This window comes from Chelonia mydas, chromosome 10 (assembly GCF_015237465.2).
Source record: "Chelonia mydas isolate rCheMyd1 chromosome 10, rCheMyd1.pri.v2, whole genome shotgun sequence".
NCBI lineage: Eukaryota > Metazoa > Chordata > Testudines > Cheloniidae > Chelonia > Chelonia mydas.
In genome coordinates this window covers 8,494,598-8,521,519 of record NC_051250.2, presented here as the reverse complement: position 1 = coordinate 8,521,519, position 26,922 = coordinate 8,494,598, and the positions used below count along the sequence as shown (strand labels likewise).

General features: G+C 51.5%; 1 protein-coding gene across 3 annotated transcripts in view; it reads left to right on the top strand.

The window, feature by feature from the left end:
• Window positions 1-26,448, top strand: part of NATD1 (N-acetyltransferase domain containing 1) — a 36,600-nt gene extending 10,152 nt beyond the window's left edge. For all 3 annotated transcript variants that reach the window (XM_043523788.1, XM_043523787.1, XM_007062734.4), the window contains 2 exons: window positions 13,885-14,003; window positions 21,644-26,448. In XM_043523788.1, coding sequence (XP_043379723.1) covers window positions 13,885-14,003; window positions 21,644-21,760 — 236 coding nt within the window. In that variant the 3' untranslated portion in view covers window positions 21,761-26,448. The remainder of the gene's footprint in view (window positions 1-13,884; window positions 14,004-21,643) is intronic.
• The last annotated feature ends 474 nt before the right edge of the window (window positions 26,449-26,922 follow it).

Here is a 26,922-nt window from a genome sequence, read left to right as displayed (position 1 = left end):
GATGTCACCAACTCCTCTCCGAGGAGCTATGAAGCTATTCAGAGCTCACTTATGTGATGCAGCCTGAATCTCAGTCGCACATTTTGACCTGGCTTGCACTAGGTGTTTCCCTCATTAGTTACCAGGTGTTAGCTAACGTGGTGAGAACACACCTCTTTTCCTAGAGATTGTGCCCCTGTGCTCTTAGTTTGTCTTGAAATGAGACATGATGAAGGAGCCAGGATCCCCATAGTGGGGGAATTGCCTCCTCACCCCGTCAGCTGGCCGTTTGTTTGTGCCCTGATGCAAGAGGGTTTATATCCCTGATATGGTCATCCTGCCTAACGTACCTGCCGACGTTGCACCTCTTCCTGCCCACTCTGCTTGGTTAATTTCCAATTTATCATCTCTGCCGTAGGCTAGTTTCAGGAACCATCCAAAACTGGCTGGAATGTGTGCTTGGGACACTTGCCTGATAAGTTTCACTGGGGAGTTTAAAGACAAAAAATTCCTGCCAGTGCCAGGAATGCACTGATTCAACATTAATGTTAACACAGCATTAGCACCGGTGGGAATCCTTTGTAAATTGCCCCGATAGACTGTGCCTCTGTCAAGCAATAGCAACAGGGAGGGACCAGACGCTGAGGCTATGTCTTACATGTAAAACATAGAGATACTTCATTACACATGGCAAACTCAGTCAACCAGCACTCTGCATCCTAAAAAGCCCACTAGGGCTACTCCCTTTTCTGCCACAACTTCCAAACCTGATCTCCGGGCAGTTAATTGAATGGCTACACCCCTCATTCCCAAAGTCAATGGGTTTCAATCCATTCAGTTTCTCATAGGAAAAGCTTTACAACATGGCAATGAAAAGCCATCAGTCTCTTACTCAGCCAGGGTCACTGCTGCAGGGAATCCTGGACTGTGACTTGCAGGAGTCTGACTGGAGGTGAGAGGGCTCTGGGAAGCTTTTGGCCATATAACTTCATCTTTTTGGGATGTGGCTGTTTGGGCTGGATGGGGAGGGAAATTTGGAGCCGTGGGAGATGGAAAACAAGAAAGAGAATCCAGACTCTGGCTAGAAATGTCTGTGCTTTGCCCCATTAGCTCAGAAAGGGCCCTGGATGGGAGTAGCACATGCTGGTGGTTGTCTTTATAGACTGTTTGTATCTTCCATACTGTCCCAAAGGGGTGAGTTAGGTAGTGGGCGCCCAGTGACCCTGTAAGCTAATGCAAAAGCTATTAAGGCAGTTGTTCTCAAGTTGTTCTTGCAGCCCATCTTGCTATGAATTGATCCATCTTTCCTGTAACCCTCAACTGCCCTGCCCTGTACAGTCACCCTTCCCTCTCCTCATTGCACACACAACAGAGCGAGGGAGGCGGAATGTTTCTCTCTTCTGTTCGCAAGTGTTTAGATCTCTTCCTCCTTTTGCTCCTCCCACCTGCTCAGAACAGAGGCTGGGGATGCCCATTTTTGGGCCCCATCAGGCTGGGACCGCACATGCTGTCCTGGCTCAGCTAAGTGCCATGGGAGCAGAGGAGAAGGCTGGGGCAGCAGGAGGCTGCAGACCTGTATATATGAGCCGCTCCCAAGGCTTGCTGGGTTAGGAGCCACCACTGGGTGAGGGAGAGAAGAGGCGAGCAGCTTTGCAGGACGCATTTGGTGGGGGTGGCATGGATCAGACCTGTTTTTACCATTCATTTGCTAGTCCTTTTTGTAACAAGCCGAATTCAAAAGTCTGATTTGCTGGATTTTGACTCTAAATTCTCAAGCACCATTTTTCTTCCTTTGCCAATCTGTAGATTTCAGTTATCATCGCTGAAAATATTTGATGGTCAGTTTGTGTGTGTACGGTGAAATCGACCTTTACCGATGGTCTGACCTTTACCGGACCTTTACCTTCCCAAACCTACCTAGGGGGTTAAGGGGATGTTCCCGGTAACCTTTAAATCTAACATTTCATCTCTGGTCTTCCTCCTAAATTAGCTCCTCTCCCAGGTCTGGTTCTCTGCAGGAACGTGCACTGTAGGGATATTATTATATACATTGTAGGATATATAGCACTGTGGTAGCTACATGATAGTGCACTGCATGACAGTGGCAGCCTTTCATTCCTGACTGAGTTCAACAGGCCTGTTGTGCCAAAGTATCTCAAGACCCCGGGCTGTGGGGCAGGCTCGGAGGCGTCCCGTGCATTCCAGGTGGACTCCCTTCCTGGGTTTGCAGACAGCCAAGTTCCCCTGCCGTAAAGCTGTAACAGCTGGAGCTGCCTTCCTGGGCTAGAGGAGGGGATGGATGCTGGAACCCGGCAATGCCTCTGTCTCCCTGATTGGTTTGTGAATTCCCTGTTACAGCAGAATTGTAACTTCCCTGGCTGCCATTCTATGTTCTTTGCAGTCTTGGGGGCTCTTGCCTTTTTCTGATTTCTCTCCCCCACCCCCACCCACCCACTTTGACATCAGGAGGCTCTTCATGGGGTGTTGTGGCGTTAGTGAAGTTCCTATTCATTTTTTTTCAGTCATGCAGCTTATAAAACACACCTCAGCGGTAAGAACAACTTTCTGGCTAATCCTGTGTAGGGGGACAGAAGCCCTTAAGTAGAGTCCCTGGGCTGGATGAAGAGAAGATTCCCACGGTGATAAATCATTATTAGAGTGATGTTTCTGTGCAGAATATGGAGGAGCTGTCAGAAACTCCACTGGGAGTAGGGAGGCCTGCTGGTTAGGGCACTAGCCTGGGACTCGGAATTCCCTGCTCCACCAAAGGCTTCCTGTGTGAATCTTGGGACAGTCACATCGTCTCCCTGTGCCTCAGTTTCTCTATCAGTACAATGGGGATAATAGCTCTGCTCTGCCTCACAGGGGTGTTGTGAGGCTAAATACACTGAAGACTGTGAGGTGCTCAGGTACTATAGTGACTGGGGGTTGGCAGATAGATTCCAAGAGGTGGGTGACAAAGACCTTCATGGTGTCCCTGACAGGCTGATCCCCTCAGCATGTGGATAACATGAGCTGCACCTTCTCACACCTGCCCAAAGCTGCTGATCTTGTTACACACCTTCCTTGTGGCTGTGCCCTGTGTGAGTTACACCAGGTCAGCCTCTGTCAGGCACCGTGGGCCAAACTCGGAAGTGATGTGTGTTTGTCTAAGACACAGGTTCTCAACCTGCCGGTTGTGACTTGATGGGGCAGGGAGGGTTCATGACTTCCTGCCATGCAGGAATATGGGAAGGGCAAAGAAGTGGGGAGTGTCCCAGTACAGAAGAGGTTGGGAACACTGTCAGGGAATCTCTGCTCATGTGACATGCAAGCTGAAGGGGTGGAGGAAGGTGATGTTCGTATCATCTTAGACTCTCTCCTGAATTTGGCCCAGAAAGGGACTGTGAATCCAGAGTGTTTGAATAAATGCAAAGTAACAAAGGTGCAGAGTTATTGGTCTCCTGCTGTCTGTGTGTCTCTCTCCCCTTCCCCCCTCCCCCGTCCCCCCCGTCCCCCTCGCCATGTGCTTCCTCATTAGTCAGCATTCCTGATTTGATCTCTTCTGGGTTTTAGCGCCCGAATGTACAAAAGTGTTAAGCAAAATCCTGGGATTGCAGGGAAAGCCCATGTGAGACAATAACTGGCCTTCCAGGGCTGCCCAGCTGGCGATCCCTGGTGTTCCCTGGACCACAGCAGCCTTTTGCTCCATCCCCCACCATGGCGCTGCCTATCCTATTGTTTTCCCTGCTTGGAGGCTTTCTAGTATTGATACTGCCGAGATCAGCCCTCATTGTTCAGAGGGTGAGAGCAGGAGGCATTGCCCTGCTGGCTAAAGGGCTGGCAGAGCTTAGTCCAGGTTAGCCCACTCGTGCCAGTCACATGCTGATGGCGTCTTGTTCGTGGGCATGTCTCTCAGGATGGTTGGCAAGGGGTGTCTAATGCTTTCTAGTGTCTGGAACCCACTTCTCACTAGGGAACCCCAAACTCATCCGGCCTAACGTCTGCCTACCCCGCATGGCTTTATGCTCACCCACCCCAGGATGTCTCCTGATTGCTGATGTGGCATTCTCTGCCCTCTGATGAGCTGCCCCATTATTCCATAGGGTAAGGCCTTTCCCATGCCCAGATTGCGGGGGGAAGGCAGTTAATGTCTTCCCTGGTACTGCCTGCTGCAGTCCGTCCATTGAAATCCTGCCGCAGTGTCCTGCGGAACCTGCTACATCCAGTGGTTCCTGGGGTGAATTGGGTCTAGTGGACTTGGCACTTTGAGCAGCCGTGAAGCTACGTTGCTACCACCCTTTGGCAGCTGGTGCCAACCTTCTTCCCACTTCTGATCCCCCTGTCAACGCCACCAGACTGAATGAACAGGAGCTACAGTTGCACCCTGGCAACACCCAATCCGTGTGCAAACTGGAGCTACTTTCCTCTGGGTCTGCTGGGGATCTGCCCCATTAGGTGCTGCCCCAGCTTACACTGAAGACTTTGGGAGTTTTCTAGGAGTGTCTGTGGGAGCTGGTTTAAACCCTAAGTTTGTCACCTTGCTTCCACCGCTGCATAAGGGCCTGTTTTGATCATAAGCTGTTGGTGTGGTGGGTGGCAAGCAACAGGGCTTGTGCTGTAGGTCTGCATGGTCTAGGGGGCTGGAGATTGGTTCCTCTGAAGCCTGAATAGTCGTGGGTTTTATGCAAGTTAATCTCCACGCTTCCTGAAGAGAACAGAAACCAGGGACATACTCTGTTCATGTCACTTTGTGCCTTCCCTAAACTGGGGTAGAAAGATTTATTCTCTACTCCATCAGCTATGTAATCTGCATTGCAACCAGAAGAGCACATGTAATCAGCCCATGTGATGGTCCATCCTCTGTCCAAGGCTCCTTTGTGGAGAAGAGACCCTTGCGCGCTCTGATCAAACACCATAAGTGCAGCATTAAATCCTCCCCAAGACAAGATACTCTCGGGCTCGCTAACACATGGGATTGCTGGTGAGAGAGCCCCTTGCAGATGGCTAGTTATTCAGACTGGCTGAACTTCATGGTGTCTTGGGGTCCAGTTGCTTCAGCTGATGCCTCATGAATGCCTCCTTTCTTGCCATCGTGGAGTTGGGAGGGGGCTTCTGTCATAACCTCTCAGAATCATTTTTCATTTCATTCTGTAGTGTCCGGGATGGGGGCTTTTTCAGCAACTCTCCTCCTGCCGCTCTCGGCACGCGTACAGTGCCGCTACTTCTGCCAGTGGTGGGAGGGTTGTGAAGACCAGGTGTGGGTGTCTTGTCACCACCCTGTCCTCTGAATTCTTGCAAAGGAGATTGTCTGCTCCTCTCCTGCCTCTGGAGCTCTAGCACTGCCCTGCTGCGGCCGGCACAGGTACCCTCAGTCTGGGAGTGTCATGACTGGAACAAAGGAGGTGCCTGGATTCTAATACTTGCTGAGCCCCTGCGTCGCTGTGTGACCTCAGGAAAGTCGCCTGACCTCCCTCTGCCTCATCCAGGCAGCTGAAAAATCATGTATGTTTAAAAAAAACGGCGGGAGAAAGAGAGAGGAGAAAAAAGGGGGAAGAAAAGGCAGGAACCCCACTGAAAACCAGATGCTGCATCAGAGAGAAACCGAAGAAAAATCCCGTCTCATTTCCCAGCATCGTCAGTGGCACTTCCATGCTATGTAAAGCTTTCATTTGAACAACTAAGACCTCTCTGTAAGTCTCTCTCCCAAGAGACTGGGGGGAGGGGATAGGTAATGGCAGACTGGCAAGATGCATGTGCTTATTGCTGTGGGTGGAATGAATATGGAAAAATCATCTCTTCGATGTTTCTTTCCATCTGAAAAATGCAGTTCATGTTCTGGCCTGTGGCTGTGTCAGATTCAGTCACACAGGGAACACATGGCAATAATAATAACCAATTCATGCATCTCCCCACCTCCCTGTGCTACGTGCAAGAAACGGGGTTGGTGCAACGTTAAGGTTGCAAAGTGGAAATGGCACACACACAAAAAGACAAGAATGATAAAAGAGAAGGCCTCAACAGCCATGTGAATGGGATTGTATTGTACACTCCAATTTGGTATCTTTATGCTATATGTTTAATGACACAGGTGGTGACGCTGCAAAGGGGCATAAGTGTGAGTCCTGCTGATTTCAATGGGACTCTGTGAGGGACAAACCGTACAGCTGCTGGGCATAGCCATTGCTGGATCAGGGCCTTATGCAGTACCATATTAATCTACCATAAGCGTTTGGGCCTTGATTAAACAAAGACCTGAAGCATGTGCTTAAATTCCATTGACTTTAATGAAGCCTGAGATATTCTGCTGACTCAAGAAAATGTGAAATTACAAGCTGGGCTGGTAGTTCTGCCTATTGTTAAGGTTGCTTGACACTTCCCATTATAAGACTGTTGTCAATTGCTTTTAACTTTGCCAAACTTTAACCGTTTGGGCTGAAAGTTTCCATGTTGGGTTTCTGCCTCTGGAAGAATTTAAAAAATAAATAAATAAAATCAGCCAAAACAGCTCTGCCTTTTCCAAGAAGGAGGCTAGGGGAAAACACATTGCTTTGCCATCTAAAAAAAATTCTGGCAACCTTTGCTTTGAAAAGTTGTAATGCCTCCATGCCATTGAGAAGTGCCTTGAAATTTGGTAGCAGGGTGGTCTTCGTGTCAGAGATGTGCCTTTTGCCATCCCTAGGAAAATCTGCTCAAATCTGGCCAAGTTATCGGCCTTTGAAAAACTTCTACTTACGCATGCCCAGTAGAGCCTTGTTGGAGTTTAATGCCTATGTTCATGAAGATTCCGTCCACACTGAGCATGCTCGAGCCTCACATAGTTCCTAGTGTGCCATCCCATCAGAACGACTGAGCATGCTTCTCCGCGGGGCTGCAGCGGGCACGGATGGGGCTGGCAACCATATATAAGAGTAGAGAGTCTCACGCTCTCTTTCCTGTGTGTTATGGAGTGGGATGTAGGGGGTCTGGCCTAGTGGTCAGAGCAGGAGTCAGGTCTAGTGGGCGAAGCAGGTGTCCAGATTGGGGAACGAAGCCAAGGGTCAGCACCAGAGTCAACTGCCAGTCACCAGAGCCAGGGGTCAAGCCAGAGTCAGAACCAGAAATCGAAGCTGAGGGTCAGACTCGAGGTCAGATGCCAAATGCCAGAGCCAAGGGCTAAGCCGAAGTCAAAGTCGGAAGTTGGAGTTGGAGCCAGGACTGGTCACGGAGGATTGGAGGCGAGGTGTGTGGGCAGGAGGAAAGGCAAGGAACAAGCATGGAGCAGGAGCATCGTGGGAACGGGGTAAGGCAGGAGCAGAGCAGGAATCAGGAACAGGGTTGGGTGCAGGAGGCAGGCACGAGCAGGGTCCAACACAGCCACAACAGGAAACCACCTTGTTGTTCAGACAAACTTCCTCCTGGCTTAAATAGTGTAGTTGGACCAATTAGTGGAGCCATGCACTCCTCCAGTCAGAGCTCCCATGGATGATGCCTTGGCGGGGGCTATAGTCCTAGTAGCTTCTCAGCCCACCAGGTTTCAGTAGACATTGGGTGGAGACCAGGATGTGGTGGTGGCGGCTGTCTGGGGACTGTCAGCCCTGGGTTAAAGACCTAGGACATCACACTGTGTTTTCAATTACACCCACACCGGCACCCAGCCAGCATGGAGAAGGAAGCTGCCTGATTCAAATTCATAGGGGACAAAAGCCCTGGACTGGGGTGGGGTTTGAGGAGACTGAGATTGGAAGTGGACAGGAGGAAACTGGGAAGGCAGGGGAATATAACCATGACTGGAAGGGGAGAGATGGCTCAGACAGAGACCCAGGAGGGAGGAATTGGGACTGGATGGGCAAGAAGACCGGAAGTAGTGGAGAGAATGGGACTTGGAGGGGGAGACTAAAAATGTCTGGGCAAGGAGGCCAGGACTGGGATGAGGAGCCAGGGCTTGGGAAGAGACATGACTGGGCCAGGTACAAGATGGAGGAGGTGGGTAGAAAGGATGAAGCTTTGGGGGAAGTGGGAGAAAAAAGGGTCTGTGCCCACTTCCAGAGGCTGGAATGGAGCTCAAGATTGCAGAGTCTCACCGTTCCTCTGCTGTCAGCAAATACCTGTGAAACCCACTGGGGCAAAGTGTGTAGTGTGTGTCTCATTCCCTTCTAGTGCTGGTCCACATAGAGGATGGCAACATACTACTGCCATAAGTGACTCCATTAGCTCAAGGAGTAGAGGTCTGTGCAGTGGATCTAAAGATTGCAAACCTGCTGATGATCCATGGGGCTGTCAATATGATGCTGCATGAAGCAATGTGTATTTTCAGTTTGTGTTTTTGCCCTAGGAAATTACACACACACACAGAAACAGGTAAAAGAACATTAAGGTTGCAAAGTCATGCACTCAGAAGTTGGGCAAAGCCAGAATAATTCTGTGCAACCTTAATTCAGCCCCCTTCTGTTCTGCAAATGCATTATGATACAGTCTTTAATTACATGTTCGCATACTTTTTTTTTTCGACAGTAATTTTGTTAGCTCTTCAATCAGCATAATATTGTATCTACTTTGGAAAATTCTAAATTGATCATATGAAGGGGAGGAAAAAGCATGACAAAAGCTTTTACTCTGACAAAAAAACCATCCAGGCATCCTTTATCCAACACTTCAAAACGAAACAAAACAAGATCAACTATTTCCTTTGTGGGTCACTCGTAACCTTGCTCTTGGAACCTTAATTTCTTAATTTCCTGATTTTATGTAACACTTAACTGTGCATCCCTCACACAGTCTTTTGCATTTAATTTGCTCCCTTTTTAAAAAAGATGATAAAGCAAGAAAAGGCAAAACGAGACCAATCCAGCTATTCAGGTACCAAAGCTTCCGAATCGTGCCAGAGAAGCTTGTCAGGCCCTTGCTCCAAAGCTGTTCTGCTGTGGGAGGGACCAAGTTCCCGTGACTTTCCCCAGTTTGTAAATTGCTTTAAGCAATAAAGCCACGGCATGCCCGGGTGGATGCCTGCACCCCCATGGACTTCAGTGGGGCTCTTCATGGACCTTCCACGCAGGATCAGTGCCTGTGCACGCTGAACTGGCTGTGGACACATGCAGCGTACACCTATGTTTACCTGAGCGCCAGTAAACAACTCCATTTTCTACTACACTCTTGGGGCATAATTTTCAACAAGTCAAACAACAGATGAAACATTCATTTAAAAAGTGTGAGTAAAACCCTAACACTTCCTGAGAAGAAAGATGGCCTTGCACTTAGGAGCTGGACTGAAACTTGGGCATCTTGGTTCAATTGCTGGCTCTGCAAATCCCTTATGGTCTGATTCACCCATGTGCTTAAAGTTAAACATGTGTTCGCATGCTTGGCTGAATAAGGATGGTTTGCTAATCTGGGCCTCAGTTCCCCATCTTTAAAATGGGGATAATAGGTTATTTCTCTGTGTATTCAGATTGGAAATCCTTCAAGGGTAAGACTGTCTCTTGTTAGGTGTGTGTACAGCACCTAGCAAAATGGGGCACCAGTCTTGGCTGGAGTGTCCAGCTGCTACTGTGATAACAAATACAAGTATTCAATAAAGATGCTGCCCAGGCCATGGTTTCATATTTTAAGACCTCTTTTGCTGCAGTACTCTGTGCGTGCGCGCATACACGCACGTATACGTAATATGTTTTTATAGAATGAGAAATGTAACTTTTTCCCCCCACTCTGCCACAGCTCAGTAAAAACAGTTGAAAGGATTTTGCTTAAACTCTCCAAAAAATCAGCCAGAGACCATGGAAATTTTCAACCCCGAAGACGAGTGTGGTGGAAAGTTAGGAGCGTGTGTACAGAGCACTTATAACAAACTGTTTAAAGCCTTTAATTATAGGCTTTAAATTACTGGCTACTGGTGACTGCTTTAATTAGGGCCCTACCAAATTCACGGCCATGAAAAACGCAGCATGGACTGTGAAATCTGGTCTCCCCCGTGAAATCTAGTGTTTTTGTGTGCTTTTACCCTATACTATACAGATTTCACGGGGGAGACCAGCGTTTCTTAAATTGGGGGTCCTGACCCAAAAGCGGGGGTGAAAGTCAGCTGGTACAGGCCAGTACAGCGTACCAGTAAAAAGTGGCAGCCAGGTACCAGCCCGTACTCAGCTGACGTTAAAGCACTGCCGCGGCAAAGGGCCACTTTAATGTCATTGGCCCCTCCCCCCCCCCGGCTGTTGAGAGGGCTGGGGGGGCAAAAGGAGCGGCTGCCCCAGGGCTGCGATTTAAAAGGGCCCGGGGCTCCGGCCGCTGCTGCCACAACCCTGGGCCCTTTAAATCACTGCTGGAGCCCCAGGCAGCGTGGGCCAGGCAGTGTGGATGGGCTGGCTGGGGGACGCTGGGGGAGGCATTTCTCAAGACATTCTTTCCTTTCCTGTTTGTTTTTCCTGACAGCCCCCGTATTAAACTAAACCAATCTCATACAGTAAACACCCCAGTGTTCATAAATTATCACAGGGCAGCTCCAAATACATGACTGTTTGTTTCCTCCAGTGTGGGAGAATTGTGTATAATTTCCATCCCTGTTTTGCAGGTAGAACTGGTTGAAGTCTTTACGTGAACAATGGGCCTGATTCTCCATGTGAGTCATTCCACCAATGCAGAACGAGTGTGCAAGGCTACTACTCTGTTTTCGTAGGGTCTTATTGCCACTTTGCGCTTCAGAAGATGCAGGGCAGTGGAGGATCAGGCCCGGGATTCTCTATAAACTTAGTTGCCTTTCAGTCCATTTCCCAAGCCTGACTTCTTCAAGCGTAAAGGTTTGGCCAGAAACTGGAAAAGGTTGGCTTATTTAACTAGCAAAATGCGGCGTGAGCAGAGATACGATTGCTCTCTGTCAAAACACCAGTGGGTAAACACCAGGGAGGGAGAAGAGCTATTTGAGTTAAAGGACAAAGTCGACTGAGAACAATTGGGGTTAAACTGGCTATGAATACATTTAGGCTGGAAATTAGAAGAAATTTTCTAACCATCAGAGTGAGGTCCTAGAACAGCCTTGCAGCAGGAGTGGTGGGGGCCGGGAACCTAACTAGTTTTAAGATGGAGCTTGATAAGTTTATGAATGGGTTGATAAGACTGGATTGCCTGTGATAGCAGGAGACTGGACTCAGTGACCTCAGTGACTCCAGTCCTGTGTTCCTAAACAGCCAAGAATTTTCCATCTATCTGTTGTCTGTAAGCTCTTTGCTTCAGCTATTCGTGGCGTGTGATTGGTCACTCAGATCACATGGTATTGTTGTTACTCTCTAACTGGATGGTTAAAACTTTCTAAACGTGCAAATGACACGTGGTGAACCACAGTCGCTCTGCAGTGCCGGGTTTACAATGGCTCCAGTGGCTCCATGGAGCCGGGCCCATGCTCAGAAGGGGCCCCAGCCTGCTCCACTTGCCCTGCGCCCCAAGACCCCGCTGGCTCCCCCCCGCCCACCACTTGCTCCTCTCGGCCTGCCTGCTGGCTGACCAAGGGCTCCTCTCCGCTCCCTGGCCTCACTCCCTGCTCCTCTCAGCCCCCCGGCCGGACCCCAGTGCACCTCCAGCTCCGGGCACTCTCTGCTTCACACCACCTCTAGGGGCCCCCGTGTCTCCCCGGAGCTGAGCCACCTGGGACTGGTGCAGAAGCCTGGCCAGTCTTGGCCAGGTGAGGAGGGATGTCGGGGGGGCTTGGCTGGGCCCCTCCAGGCAAATGCGTCTTGAGGGACCCCAGCCGGGGCAGTTCCTGGCCTGGCTGATCTCGCCACTCCCGAGGGGCCAGAACGATTCCCTGCCCTGGGACCAGCCCTGGCTGCGTTACTGGCTCAGCCCGGCAGACATGGTCACCTCCCAGCAGGGTCGGTGAGTGCGGCCGGGAGGCAGGGCTTCGGGGAGTGGGTCTGTGGGGAGTCTGGGGGGGTGCTGGGCTGTGAGGGGGCGGGGAGGATCTGTGTGTGTTGGGGCACTAGGGAGTGGGGGTTCTGTGGGGGTGCTGGGCAGTTGTGGTGGGGCTGTGGGGCAAGGGGGCGCTGGGCCTGGGTGGTGGTGTGCAGGGCGCTGGGCATTTGTGGGTGGGCCTGGGGGGGAGCGCTGGGCATAGTGGGTCCGGGGAGGCTCTGGGCATAGGGAGTCAGGGGGTGTTGGGCAGGGGGGCGGGCTGTGTGGTGTGACATGGGCCTGCCCCGAAAGGGGAGGGTAATGCTGGCAGCACAGGGCCGGGCAGGCCACTGTGCGTCTGGCAACTGCCAGTTTGTAAATAGTACTCTCGCCATGGACGGAGCTGGGCTTCCCCTGCCATGCCCCATTGCCCCTGGCTGACCCCTCGCTCCAGGTACTGACCTCCCCACGCTATGCCCCATTAACCTTCTGTGGGCCTGGCGCCAAACATATTTGTGGGCCCCCATGGAGGCAATCCGGCCCTGTCGCTCTGGTGTGATTTTTGTGAATGAATTTTCATTTGTACTAAAACGTGCAAAGCTTGAGGTATGGTAAACGCTTTCACAAATAACCGGTGGCTGCCCACGTACTCACCAATGTGACTTCATGTAGATCAGCCAACTGCAACTGGCTGGTGAGGGAGATAGTCTTTTCTGATCCATCAGCTCTGTTTGTGGGTTTCAGAAACTTTCTTATGCACGGATGTCAAAATCTCTCAGTTCTGTCTAAATTACTATCAAATTGCAGTGCGTGAGCTGTTGCTGAGAAAATAATGGTAGCTGCCTTTACTTGCCCCCTGCACACCCCGATATCTAATTTGGGTGTGCAAAATTCTACTCATTTGATGTGGGGGATTTTTTTTTTGACAGTTGTGCAAAATATCAGTCACTAACTTTTCTTCATCCCAGTAAGAATGAGTGAGTACCTGGGCCAGATCCTGCATAGTCCAGCCCAGTTTGTAATCACGCTCGCACAACATGGGTGTGAAATGCTACCATTCTGTCTCATAGTGTGTTATACTGATTTCTTAGGCCAGTGCAATGATTGCACAAGGGGGAGAGCCCTCTGCGTCTGGACTGGTGAACATTCATGACCATTCGGCAAGGCTGATCTAAATCCTTGGTACAAATCCCTTTGAGAAACTTTAAGCATAACCTATGGAAATGTAGAATTCAAATGATTTCTCTTCTAATATTGGTCAAATCTCAGCATCTTTCAAATGTATCACACACCACTTTCCACGTACTGAGACCTTTTCCCTTGTATTTGAATTACGAAGAGAAACTAACAGTGTTGTTATATATCTGTCATGCATGTTTGTGGGCCACATTTGATCATGATTATAGATGGAAACTTTAATTTTTCCTAACGTGTGTGTGTGTGTGTGTGTGTGTGTGTGTGTGTGTGTCTGTTTTCATTCACAGAAGAATTTTTATCCTCTACTAGATCCAAAGTGTTTGAAATGCCAGTTCTGGCTGCCAGGTCAGAAAATGCTAGCAGATTTTATATGCCACAGGGGAAAAAAAATAATATATATATATTAGAGAGGAAAGATCTGTTTGTTAGGTCACCTAGTCCACCCATTCCCCCCTTCCTCCACAACCTCTAGCCAGCACAGGATTTGAACAATATTTGTACATATTACAAATCATTTCATCATAATATGGTAATTCAAGGCCTGGGGTGTGTGTGGTGGGGAAACCTCAAAGCTATGCCAGTAGGCCAGATCCTGCCCTCGGTTTCACCTCATTTCCATGAAATGGGGAATCGGTGTATAACTAGGAGCAAAATCTGAGCCATTACATTCCAGTGTGCTAGACTGTGGTGGCCTCCTTCTGTTCCAGCAAAGAGATGTTGCAAGCTCCTTCAGCAGAGCTGATCCCTAGATGCCAGGAGTTAGGATAGACACCCGTGCGAGCTTAGCATCACTGTGAGGTGCATTCACCCCGAGCAGAGAGTTCTATCCCCCAAGGCATTTCTGTAACTAAACTCCTGCCTTGCGTTCCGTAGGTTGCCACGACAGGGCAGTGCTGCTCTACGAGTACGTGGGGAAGAGGATAGTGGACTTGCAGCACACAGAGGTACCAGACGCCTACCGAGGAAGAGGAATAGCCAAGCACCTGGCTAAGGTACGACCCAACCAGCCTCTAGAGACATTTTGCCTTCCTTTATGGACTAATATTACTTATCTCACAATAGCATTTAGAGACCAACTGAGATCAGGGCCTGTTGCGCTGGGTGCTGTACGTATGCAGAGTGAGCAGCAGTCCCTGCCCCGGGGACCTTTCAGGCTAAAGGGACACGTTGGACAAAGGGTGGGAGAAGAAGCAGAGGCATAGAGATGTGAAGTGAGCTACCAAAGGTCAGGCAGCAGATCGGTGGCAGAGCAAGGACAAGAAGCCAGATCCAGTGCCCTAACCCCTGCACTATGCTGCCTCTCTAAAATGGCTAAAAGCAGCGGTTTGCTTCTGCAGTGTTTAGAACTCACTCAAGTAACCCATTTGACACAAACTGTGAAACACGACCAGTTTAGAGCAAAAACCTTAGCATTTTTCCAAATCTTGGAAAAAACAAAACAAAAAAACCCAAACCCTCACCTGGCTCTCTACCCCTCCCTCCCAAAAAATCCCCTCCGTCTTGGAGGTTTGGATGCAAAACAGAACACTTTGCAAAAAAAGTTGTGAAAATTGACATTCCTGAGCCACAAACTGAATCTGTGAACAAGCATTTTAATGAAATTTTGCAAAAAAAAAATAAAATAAAAATAAAGCCTTTTTGCCAGGGTCTGTTCCAGCCCAGGCCTGTGACTCCAAGGATTAGCACCATGTCCTTCCAGAAGGGTGGCACGCAGGAACACCAGAGAAAGGGGAGAGGCCATCTCAACAGGGGGTGGGTTGCACCAAAGTTGCCCAGAAACACTCACTGGAAGGGCGCTGCAAAAAGCAAGCTGCCGAAGGAGCAAGAGGAGGCATGGAGAGGCGCAGCAATGCTCAGAGCCAGGGGAGGCCATCTGGCCAATTAGGGCCTGCTCTAATAAATCCTGATGAACGGCCATGTTCCTTCCGCTCTCCTTTCCCAGCAGTTGGCCCAGCTGCCTTCGCGATTAGTGTGGCTGCTGACTTTTGGCAGTTTGCAATTTCAACCGCCCCAGGCTATGAAGGAATTTCTGCTTCTGGGCTAGTGCTTTTCCGCTGTTCCTGAATGCGTTACTCTCTGAAATGGCTTCTTCGCGCTGCTCTGTCCTTCGTCTTCTCACTGGATCCTCTTTCTTGGCAGGAAATGTTCCTTTTCCTTTTCCTGCTCCGTCGGCTGAATCGGCCTCATATTGCTTCCTAACTCACATGCCTTGATGCACACGTCACTCCGATTGCTCTCTGCTGTGATCTTTCCATCTCTTCCCTGTAGTATGGAGACCAGAGCTGCGTTCCACGGTGCAAACGTGCTCTGGCTCCTGGCTTCTCCGGTGAGAGAATAACTTCCCTTGATTTATGTTCCTTCCCGTAGTGTAGACTCCTCAAGACCTTCTTTGTTGGCGTGCTGCAGCGTTATGGTGAGTCTGCTGCAGGGATGGGGGTATCTCTCTCACACACAACCTTTTATTTCCCCCTTCCGTTTGCAGCTTTGGTTCAGGCTCTTCCTTCCCTGAGCCTCTTTGCTTCATTATTCTGTCGCGCTAATGAGCCACTCTGCAGCGCAATGGATCCAAAGCATTCTGTGTCTGATCGCTGTATCTTCCCCATGCGCTGTATTTTCTAACATGTCAACAAAGCTTTGGAACGACACCCTTTGTCAAAGTGACGTTTTTGTGGGAGCAGAGCCAAACCACCCCAAATTACAGGCGCTGTGACCCTCACGTTAACCTCTCCTCCTTGCCCCTAATCTTGGTGTTCTTTGTTCATTTCGCTGATTCTTCCCCTTCAAGGTACCAAGAAGAAAAAAACAAAAACAAATCAGCCAACCAGCTTGCAATCGAAGGTTCCCATGGAGGATGGGACGTGCTGGGAATGCACAGGCATGGGGAATGAATGGATTTTTGATGATAAACTCCTTTCTTGTGGGCCTTCTGCGGGATGGAGTCTCTGGGGCCGTGCTCGTGGCTCAGCTGTTCCTTCTGTTGCCTGATGCAATAATGTAGCTGGGGGCATGTTCCGTTCTCACTGGTGCCTTCCCGTGTCATCACGGACTCTCAAAAGTGGCTGGCAAGTGTTTTGCCTCTTGCCTGTGTGTGTTGTGGGAAGGAGGACGGGGAGCTTTGTGTAGGCAGCAAGCTGGGGAGATGATAATTTTGGGGGGATCTGGTGTTGTGGGATTTGGAGCGGGGGGGTTTTCAGCATTGCTGGGGGTTGGAGGAGTCCAGAGCCTATCACCCCGTCCTTAACAGAAGAAAAACTTTGCGAAGGTGGCTCTTCCCCCAATGTCTGATTTGAATGGGACTGTGATGGCCGCTCTGCAGAGCGTCCTCCTGTCTGCCCCATTCTCTCCAGGCTGCAATGCCAGGGACGTTCTTCCCGGCTGCCTCCACGCCCTGGTTTCCCCCGGCACAAATCCCAGCTGGTGTTCCTCACTTCCTCCTTGGCTGATGCCCAAGCTGAGTTTGATTTGCGTGTGCACCTCCAAGCTTACTCCTCCACGTCACAGTCTCCTCTCTCTTCCTCCAGACTGTCTGTGTGCATTTGCCTAGTCGGTTCATGCTCCATGTTCTAGGCCGGGGGACCCTCGAGCATGTTCTCTCACAAAAGTGACCTTGGAAATGATCTCTTACCATTTTCTCCTCCTCCCCCTGCCGTCCAGGGGTTACCAGCTCCTCTGTTACAAGCAGGGCTGCACGTTCAGTGGCACGAGCCTGCCTCTCTGTTAGAAATCCTCTCACCCCCATCCTCTTGTAACCCACACACCTCCTGGGTGTGGTGTTGTGCCCCATCTAGTGGCACTGAGACCACTTAGAGAGAAAGAGATTAATGAGTCTGCTCTACAGCCTTAGCTAACAACCAGCCGGCTTTTAGCTCATGCGGTAGGGGCTCATGCACTGAGGTCCCAGGTTCGATCCTGACCGCCAACAACTGGGGTCTGTCGGTGTTACTCTCTCCTGCCTCCACCCATTCTGGATTTATGCTCATGATTTACTTTCCCCTTTGATGGCTTCAAGCAGCTTGATAGACATTCTCTGCTAAACTCCTCGTCTTCAGCTATTTCAGGAATGCTCTGCCCTCAGACTAAATTCCCTGGATATTAAGTTCCCTGCACCCCAGCCTGCCTGCCTCTGTGCTGGTTTCTTGAGGCCTAACTCAATCACTCATACACCTCCGTGCATTCCTTCTGCTTATTGTCCTACCCTACGTTCTCCCCCGCCTGGCAGCCTCTGCTTTCCCACTCCTTACTGCTACATCGATTCTCCCTCCAAGGCCACCGGTGACTTGTCTTTTATCTGGATTGCCTGCTGCAGGAGTAACGAGCCACGTCACCAGCACTGCTTAAGGAGTCCCACTCTCCCTGCTCCAACCAGGCCTCCAGGCGTTGAACCCTCTTTCTTCCAGGCAAGGCACCAATACTGCAGCATCCCAGTTAGGAACATAATCCCTAGAAGTTCTGTGCCTGGCCTTTCCTACCAGGCCTTTCAGCCTGCAGTGCAGGGCAGGGTTAAGTGGCTCCTCCTTATCGCATTGGCCCTACTAAAGAGTTGCTTTCCGCACTGCTGTAAATCTACAGGATGAAGCCCTGAAGTAAGTCTGTCCCTGCCCCACAGCACTCGGTGTCTAAAGGCACAAGTAGAGACAAATGGCACGTCTGCAGCAGCGTGGCCACCAGCGCTCGAGCACTCCATGGACGCAGGGTGGGGGTACGTTCTCTAGGTTAGCTCCAGAGTGAGCAAGAAACATTGGGCCCTTCTAGATCTCACTGCTGGGCTCTGTCCCTGGTGGGTACCAGACAGCCCCGTTACAAACCTAGGATCGCCCTGGCTACAGACTGTGTTACCTTCTCTTTGGGACGGGCCTTCTCTCAGACTGTGTTACCAACCTTCTCTTTGGGGCGGGTCCCTCACTGCTTCCACCCGCTCTTCCCCGTCCTAGCGCACGCTCCCCTCTGCGAGCGGGGAGTGTTAGCCTGGTGATTCCGGAGCTTGCTCCCTGCTCTGCTTCCCCTGACCCATCCACTCCTCCTCCATGAGGCAAACCTGTTCGCAAGGCTCGGGCTCTGTGTGGCGGGGAAGGTGGCCTGCTGCGTACGTTCCTAATTCCTGCCGTGCCCACTCTCCCCTCCTGCCGCGCTTGCCCATTCACACCCACCCTGCTGCATTCCCCATACTCCCTGCTGTACGTGCCCCTTGCTCGTCCCCTGCCTGCTGCTGAATGACCGAGATGCTCAGCCAGCTCGTGATCGTTGTTAGTCATTTATTGTACTGCATGGCTCCTGGAGTGTGTGGCTCCTGCCCTGGGTGAGAGCCGTTGGCAGGGACAATAAGACAGGGGAGCAGTTTTGCAGGACAACTCTCTTCTTCCAGTAGATATTGTAAAGCCTCGCGCATATTGAGAACAGCCTGCCCCACCTTGGATGCAGGTGGAGCTGGCGCCCAGCAAGTGGGTGCCTCTTTGGCTTTTGGGAGGCTTCTCAAATTGCAAAGGTGGAGGGGCGCTAGTTTGGAGTCTCTGAGCAGCACTTCCCTGACGTGTCTAGTACTCATTACTGAGGCACTTGTCCCTAGCCTCTGTTTGCCAGAAGCTGGAAATGAGCGACAGGGGATGGATCACTTGACGATTGTCTGTTCTGTTCATTCCCTCAGAAGCACCTGGCATTGGCCACTGTCAGAAGCTAGATTACTGGGCTGGATGGCCAGTATGGCCATTTTTATGTTCACTTGGCTTCCCACTGGGTTTTCCAAGCTGGGGGAACGAGGTGAAGTGTATCCTTCAGAGATAAGCAGGCTGCCCCAGAAACACCCCCACGTGAGCTTCTTAAGTGACACTGCACCACTGCTCCATCAGCAGAGAGATGCCCCTTTTACTCTCCTTGGCACTGTTGGAAGCCCTGTTTTGTTCCTGGCATCTGACAGCTTGGCATGATCGTCCCCTAGCCAGGCCGGGAAGAGGGTCCCTATAGAATCACAGCCATGTAATGGAAGCAGGGACTTAACTCTTGCTCTGTTGGCTGGGAGACAGTTCACTCCACATGCTCCATTTCAGGCACAGGGGGCTCTCAGCAGCTGGTTTCTGTGATGAGTGACTGATGACTCTGTGACCAGCCAGCCGAGTTCTCGTCCTTCTTGGGCACTGGCTGTAGGTATGGAAATCTGCACTCAGGGGTTCCTATTTCTGGCCTCCAAATGCTGTTGGGCAAGTCCCATCACAGCCAACTACTAATCCAGCCGCCTCCTCTTTCCATCCGAAAATAAAAATACCCTGCTTCTATCCCAGCAGCTCAGATTGGCCCCAGAGAGCGGATGCGGGAGGGATGGTATGAGTATGGGACTAGCAGCCAGGAACTAAGGGCTCCATTCTCCCACTGCAGCATACAAGTTACTCCCTTTGACCTTCAGGAGCCATAACTCCTATCCTGAGCCCTAATTCCGGCTTTGACCTGATTGGGTGAGTGGCCTTGAGCAAGGCCCTTTACTTCCATGCCTCAGTTTCCCCCTGTAAAAAGGGCCTACCGATCTACAGGAGTACGTCGGGGTGAATTACATAAATGCCTATAAAGAGTGTTGCAGATGAAAGCTCAATATCTTTGCAAAGGGCCTGATTCTGATCTGTCGTAAAGCTTGAAGCCAACAGAGTTATGAGAGGCACAAGAATAGAATCAGGCCCCCTGCACTATCCATGCCTCTCCTGCAGAGGTTGCTAGATAGGGAGGGTAAATCCTTCTTTATGCTGCAGTTCACACACGTCTCTTACAGCTGCCAGTGTTCGGCTGTAGGTGTTTGGGGGGGTGATCCCGCATCCTGGGTCAGATGAAGCCCTTTTTCCTTCCCACCTCAGAACGTGTGCCCTTTCTACTCCAGCTGGACACGTTTAATCGCATCATCTGTGAATCTACGTCCAAAAATAAAATGGGGGGAGGAGCAACTGTCAACTTTCTTTCCCCTCCCCCCACATGCCCACAACCCAGGACAGAGAGGATTAGGAGAACACGTGAGGGGCTGTCGGCTGCCCTGGCCGTGTGGGATTTCGCTCGCCCTCTCCAGCACTGCTTCATGGCAGGGGCAAAGGGGCAGTGGATGGGGATTTCTCTCTGTATATGTCTTTGATGGAGGGTGGGTCACTTTGAACCCAGCACATGGGACCAGCTCTGTTAAACTGACGGTCCAGGCACAGAGCTGACAGCTAGCTTGCTGCTTCTGGGGAATTCCCTTGACAGGTCTGCGGAGAGCCTCCTGCGCGTGGCGGAGATGCAGCAGTCAAGATGCTTTTCCTCCCATCCTAGAATCCGTCCAGTGGCTGCAGATTAGCATCTCCTGCCCCTTTCGCCCGAGGTGCTCAGCCATTGATTAGTTAACGTGCCGACACATTTTTAAAGTGCGTGGTCTTATATTTATCGTTCAAAGGGGAAGCAGGGACAAAAGCTCTCTCGCATAGGCACACACTGTGGCAAGCAGCACCAGCTTATACCAGTGAGCTTAGTTCCCTACTGCTTTTCTGCTTGTACCCTCCAGGGACTGCAGGCGCAGCCACCGAGCCGCTGCTTTCCTTTGGAGAGCAGTAATCCCGCTGCCTCCCTCCCCTCTGCATCACACAGAGGGGAGATGGGGACAACTAGCAGCTTCCTTTGTCTGCATGAGGCCAGGGAAGAGGGGAAGGGATGCTGCTACCTCTGAAAGGGGCAGGGACTTTCCCAGCCTGATGGGAAGCAGCAGCAGGCGGGTTCCTAGCTCTGGCGGGGGGGGAGTTTGCCCATTCCCGTCCCCATTCTCGGCTAAAACCACATTTGTTTTTTTCCTCTCGTGCACGCAGCGGCGGGTCTGTCTGCCACCGCAGCATCTGCTGCAAGAGCAACTTCGCTGCTACCCCTGGAGGGGGCTCCAGTGCCGGGGGGCTCTCCCCACCAGCAGCGCTTCATGTGTGGGAAAGGGGGAGAAGCCTGGGGCAGTGAGACACACAGGCCAACTTCATACAGGCACGCAGCAGGCTCAGTGAGAGTCAAGGGGCTGTTCCCGCCGCAGGGGCCCCCGACCCCAAACGTGGGGGGCAGGGGGTCTCTGTGAGTTACCAGCAAACCGTCCCTTGTAAGGGGCCTTTGCAGCGTAACGCAAGTTCCAGGCTGTCCCCCGATGGCCGTCTGTTCCGGGCAGCGGCTACATGGGCCCCCCTCCGCTGACAGGAGTGGCTGGCGCAGGAGGGGGTGGCTGCTGGTTCGGCTGATTTCCACATAGTCCTGAGGAAGCATAGATTATGGCTGCTCCACCTCCAAAGCCCCATCTCTGCTGCGCCCCGAGGGGCGGTTGCTGGGGGCAGAGTTCAGCTTTTCTGCCCCAGGTTGCTCCTCCTGCTCCTCACCCCAGAGGGGAGCATGTGGCCTACTGCCTGGCACTGGGGGCTGTCATTCAAACAGCTCGGCGTGCCCAGGATTGAGAGATGGCCAGATGCAGGCAGTCTTCCCTTCATGGCACCAGCCCGAAGGGTCCCAGCTCTCAAGGAGTCCTGAGGTAACTTCCCTGGTGCTAGGGCCGCTCCCCCCTGCATGGTCACAGTCAGTCGGGTGTAAGCCGGGATCCCGTTGTAGCTCGCTCCAAGGGGAGTGTGGCATTTGTAAACCCATCTGTCCTCTCTTGTGGTTCTAGGCAGCCCTGGACTTTGTGGTCGAAGAGGACCTGCGAGCTCACCTGACGTGCTGGTACATTCAGAAATACGTCAAGGAGAACCCCCTGCCGCAGTACCTGGAACACTTACAGCCTTAAGGCAGGAGGCTGCAGAGCCCGGACTGCTCTGGCAGCAGCACGCCCTGCCCCTGACTGTCCGATGCAGCCTTCGCTTCTGCGCGGTCTCAGGAAGCCCCACGCGCTCTCAGAATCCTTATTTTTTTAAGTGCGGACGTGGGGGCTGCGACCCTCCCAAATAGCGCCTGGGCCCTGGTAACGCACGGCAGCCGGGCCCTTCCACAGCTGGGCTGGCTCAGGGTTCTGTTGACAGCAGGCTCCCCTGTCACCGTACCACGGGGTGGAAGGCGATGGCTTCTGTCGGCCTCCTTCAGCAACGTCCTCACCCCTGCGGCTCGTCGAAAGCAAGAAGCTGGCGGGCGGATGTCGGCTTGGGGTAGCCATTGGGCTCCACCTCTCCTCTGGGAATGTGCAGGGCTGCTGCAGATGAAGCCATCCTGAGCTGAAGGGGGATTGTGGAGAGGGACAGGGTCTTACCCACCTTTCATCATGGAGGGGATGGAAGAGTCCGATGATAAAGCCTGACAAGCCCAGTCAGTGCCATTTGCTGTGTGGGCTGGAGCTGGAGAGGAGCGAGTTCCGGCTGGTTAGCTCTCTTCGGGCAAAGCAAGGCGCATTAGCATCAAGTCCCAGAGGGTGGAGGATTGGGTCTTAGGGGACTCTCTCTGCATGCTCCAGAGACACGGGGGCCTGGATGCCTTCTGTCCCAGAAAGGGGACCAAGGTGAGAGGGCAGCATCTCGTAGGGGTGCTGAAGAGCAGTTGCTCAGCCCAGACCTCCTTTCAGAAGTCCAGTGGCTTGAGGTGTGGGCAAGGGAAGGGAGATTATAAACTTTGTTACCCCGTCAGGGGCAGGAGTGTTTTGAGCCAGTCTCTCATTTTGCTGGATCCTCAACTCCGGCCTGAAGGGGGGGGTGGGACGTTTCCCTGCCGGGGCTGGAGCAGTAACAGGCAGCTGGGAGAAAAGCAGAGGTGGCTGGAGCACACCCTAGGAATACCTGCCATCACCATGGGCTTTGCCTCTCTGCCTCTTTCGGATTCCAAGTGGAGGTGAGTGACAAGGAAGGGACAGAAGCACCATCAGCAAGGGGAATCCAGGGGTCCCGTGGATGAGCTAAGCAGGCTCCACCATCCCAGCCAACCGCACAAACGTACACGCCACGCCGAGCCAAGCAGGACATGGATCCTTGAGGTGTTCAGGCCACGCCGGGGGGAGGGAGAAGGGAATGCGTCCAATCCCCGTGGAGAAGCAGGGCTGAGGCTGTTGCACTCAGTGCCAAATGCTGCCTCCCCAGCCCAAGCTCTGCTCTTCCACTGACTTACTGAGGCTTTGGGAGGCTGGGGCCAGGAGCAGAATGTCCCTGCAGGGCAGGGGTCAGGGATACAGATGCAGCGCGTCTGCTGCCACCGCTGCTCAGTAAATAGCATAGGCCTGGGGTTTGCCCAGGGATCACTCACTGTCTCTTCCCTCTCTGCTCCCCCGCCCAGCATTGTCCGCTAACCCCTACTGCTAGGGAACCCAGGCACCCTGGCGGCCGAATCCAAGAGCTGCCTGCCCAAGTGGAAGGTGTCAGACTTTTGTCCTCCCCTTTTAGCGCAGCAGCGGGTGGCTGGCATGCCAGACAGGGAGCGAGGGGCATGTTCTGCTCCATCCCAGTCTCACACTGATCATTTAGACTTTGGGGGGGGTGTGGGGGGGTTACCCTTCAGGAAGCTCTCAGTGCTTGGGATGTGGAGGGCCACACTCTGCTCCAAGTCTCACGGGGCACCATCAGGAAAGTCACTGGGGTTGCCTGGGTGAAACTTGTAGCAGACTCTCCCCCAGCACCCTCAGTTAGCTCACCCTTCTGATGTAGAATGGCTGCAGTGAACTGCAAGGAGCCCCTGTATTTATATTAGGCTAAATCCTGAGAGGTGCTGAGTATTGCCAACACCCGTTGACTCCAGCAGAAATTGCAACACCACTTTGGAGTTGACCCTATTATTATCTCTGGGCCAGATCGCGAAGGCCAAAGTCTTAAACTCCTAATGGAGGCCTGGCCTATGCGATCTCATTTGCTTTTGTTGGACATTATATACGTCTTCTGGCATTAATTCGAGTTGCTATTTTCTTCAGTTACTCTGTTTTTAAATTAACCTTTCTGGTGCTGGCTTCTGCTGCAGAGACAGACCAGTCAGTAGAGCTTCTCTGAAATGCTATTATTCCCTCTCTCACACGTCATGAAATGCCGTACCTGGGAAGCAAGGGAGGTCTGTTTTGTCCTGTGCACAGGCATGTGAGGCAGTGAAGAAGCAGATCAAGAGTTCCTGCTAACCAGCCCCTCACTACTGCTCCCAGGCTGTTCAGCCACAGCCGGGGCACCACCCGTTTCCGTTTGGCATGTGGGGAAGAAATAACCCAGTTCAGATATTGAACCATGGCTATGCACGGCTTGCACCCTCACATCCTGCTGCTGCATCAGTGGTTGGTGACTGTGCATCTGTGAGCCATATCCTCCCCTATTGACAAGATGTTGTCCCATTAATACTCAGCATCATGGCACCGAGAGGCCCAAAATATAGCCAGGGCTCATTAAATGTCTTTCAGGACACTAGATAGACTTCAGAGAACCAGGGAATGGCACTCAGGAGGGGTGTTGATGCTGTTCTCTGCATGACAGAGCCCCCACGGGGTCGGTGTCTCAGGCAACTGATAGTGTGATACGGAGCCTTTCACCGCTGGGCCATATTCAAATCCACCCTACTTTGGTAGTGTCTGAAAGTTACAATCTGATCACTGCTCAGGGGTCTAAGAGAAACGAGTTGGGTGGAGAGAGGATTCCAGTTCTGTTCCTGGAACCTAAGCTCAAGCCCACTGCAGTCAAAGGATAGACTTGTTGACTTCACTAGACCTTGGCTCAGCGGTACAGAACAGGTGTCCTCATCGCTGGCTGCTCAGCTGGTCTCTTTGGTGGCAGTCTCAGCAGAGCATCCAGGGACTGAATCAGCAGGAAGACTGAACTATCCTCCTTAGACTCCAGGCCAAGGTTGAGGCGCAGTGTGGGGGCTACAGTGCAGGTAGTCGGCCTTGCTGCCAACTAGACTGTATCTGTTCTGCAGACCTAGGACTTCAGACACCAGGGCTGTCACCAGCAGTTCCTTCACTCATCTTAAAATGACAGGTTGAAATCTAACTGGCTTGGTTTAGCTGACAATGCTCCGATATCATCCTTTCTTGTCGCTGTCTCAGCTTCATACCCCTCCTTCCACCCGCAACATCGTTGGCTGGAATAACCCCTCACACCTGTCACAACACCAGCTTCCAAAGTGAATGGACCTTTGTCCTGTCTAACGAGGCCGATGACAGTGACAGAAATGCCTCTGATTCATGCTGTCCGTGGTAGTATATTGTTGGAGAGACCGCTCTGAACTTCTCCATGCTTCAGATGCCAGGGGGCTTGAATGCTGCTTCTAGGAAATCGTAGGGGGAATCTGAAAAGCAGCATGGGTACAGAGTTAAAGGCCCAGTGCTCATGCGGAATCTAAGGTGCTACACACTAGAGTTGTGTTTGGCAAAATACAGATAAGGCCTAGTTAAGATGGGCACAGGGGCAGATCTGGCTGCATCAAAACTGAAGAATGGTAGAACTGCCCTGCTCATCCCCATCTCCTTCTCCTATTGCTTGAGATGAGAAGACACTATTGTAACAGTGGTCCAGCAGAGTTGCTTGAGACTTGCCCACATGGCTGCCTCGTAGAAGCAAAGTGCTGGACCACCCCCATCACTGAAAACCTCATCCCACTTTTGGTATTAACTTCTCTCGGGTGCACAGCTTCCAGGCATGCGAAGTTATGTCTCCTGCTGGAATGCCCACTGGAGGACTATGGTGTTATCATTATCACATATTACGCTATTGTGCTATTTCCATGGGAACCTTGGGCCTCCTAGATCAGATCGAGATTGGCCACCCCTGCCTTAAAACAAGCGCAGTACAGGGACTTGCTGCTGCTTCACCCTGAGGTGCTGTCACCATTTCCATTTCTGATCCCATAGAGACATTTGACAGTGTTTGTGCTCACAGTTCTACTGCTGTATCCATCCACCACCTTTCATTGCCGGTATTATTTGACGTTTGGGAATAGCAATACCTACTAGCCAAGGCAAGTCATTGGTGCTGCTGCAGTCCTCCGTGCTACAGTAATCCATCATTGGCAGCTGGATGTGACTTGCAGGTCCCTGGTGATGGAAGACTCTCCCTACTCCGCTTCCGTCACCCATCCTTTCCTAGCTCATCCCTGTGGGAAGAAGTCCCCCCCCCAACACCTTGTGATGCTCGATGGTGCTGATTGAACTTGGGGGATCTCAGACTCCTAGACGTTCTTAGAACAAGAATGGGAAAGTGATTTCAGGTGTGTGTTGAGATCACAAAGCTCATTTGAACTAAAGACCTAAGGACTCTATAGGACATTGTCAAACTGACTTCCATGTCAACCAATTTGAAGCTCCCTCTTTCTTGTATGGCCTCCAGTGTTGTGTTTCCTTCTGTCTAGGGTTGTGTTTTTTTTCCTGTTGAATTAAGTGGTAACTATGTGCCTTTCCTACTCAGGACCTGACACAAATGACCTTTCTGCTTTCATTTGTGTCTAACATTCTCCCTCCCTATCTGTCATACTATTAAACATGAACATATTGCATGGAATACAATACAATAAAAGGTGTGGCTTAACCAATCTGCATTGATGGGGGCTGCTCCTACTTTGGGGAAAGGAATGGATATTTTTGCAATTAAGGCATGATACTGGAACTTGGGAAATCTGGGTTCAATCCCTGACACTGCCACAAAATCCTGGTGTGACTTTGGGCTGGCCACGGTTTGTGCCTCTATTTCCCCATCTGCAAAATGGGGGTGCTAGTTCCCTATCCAACAGGGGCTGTTGGGAGGATAAATCCATGATGGAGCGTGGGGGGAGGGTACTCAGAAATTATGGCAGTGAAGTACATGTAAATACATAGCTGGATTTTTATTCAGAAAGACACTTCCTTATAAGAGGTGAGGCTTGGTCCCGGTGCTGAGCTGCTGACCTGAACATGGTGCGGTATAGTCACAGATGCTCTGTGACTGCTCTTGTCTTTTCCTTTCCTATAACAAGGGCTACCCAAGCTCTTTGGTAAACCACCCTCCCTGAGGATAGGGACCCAAACCC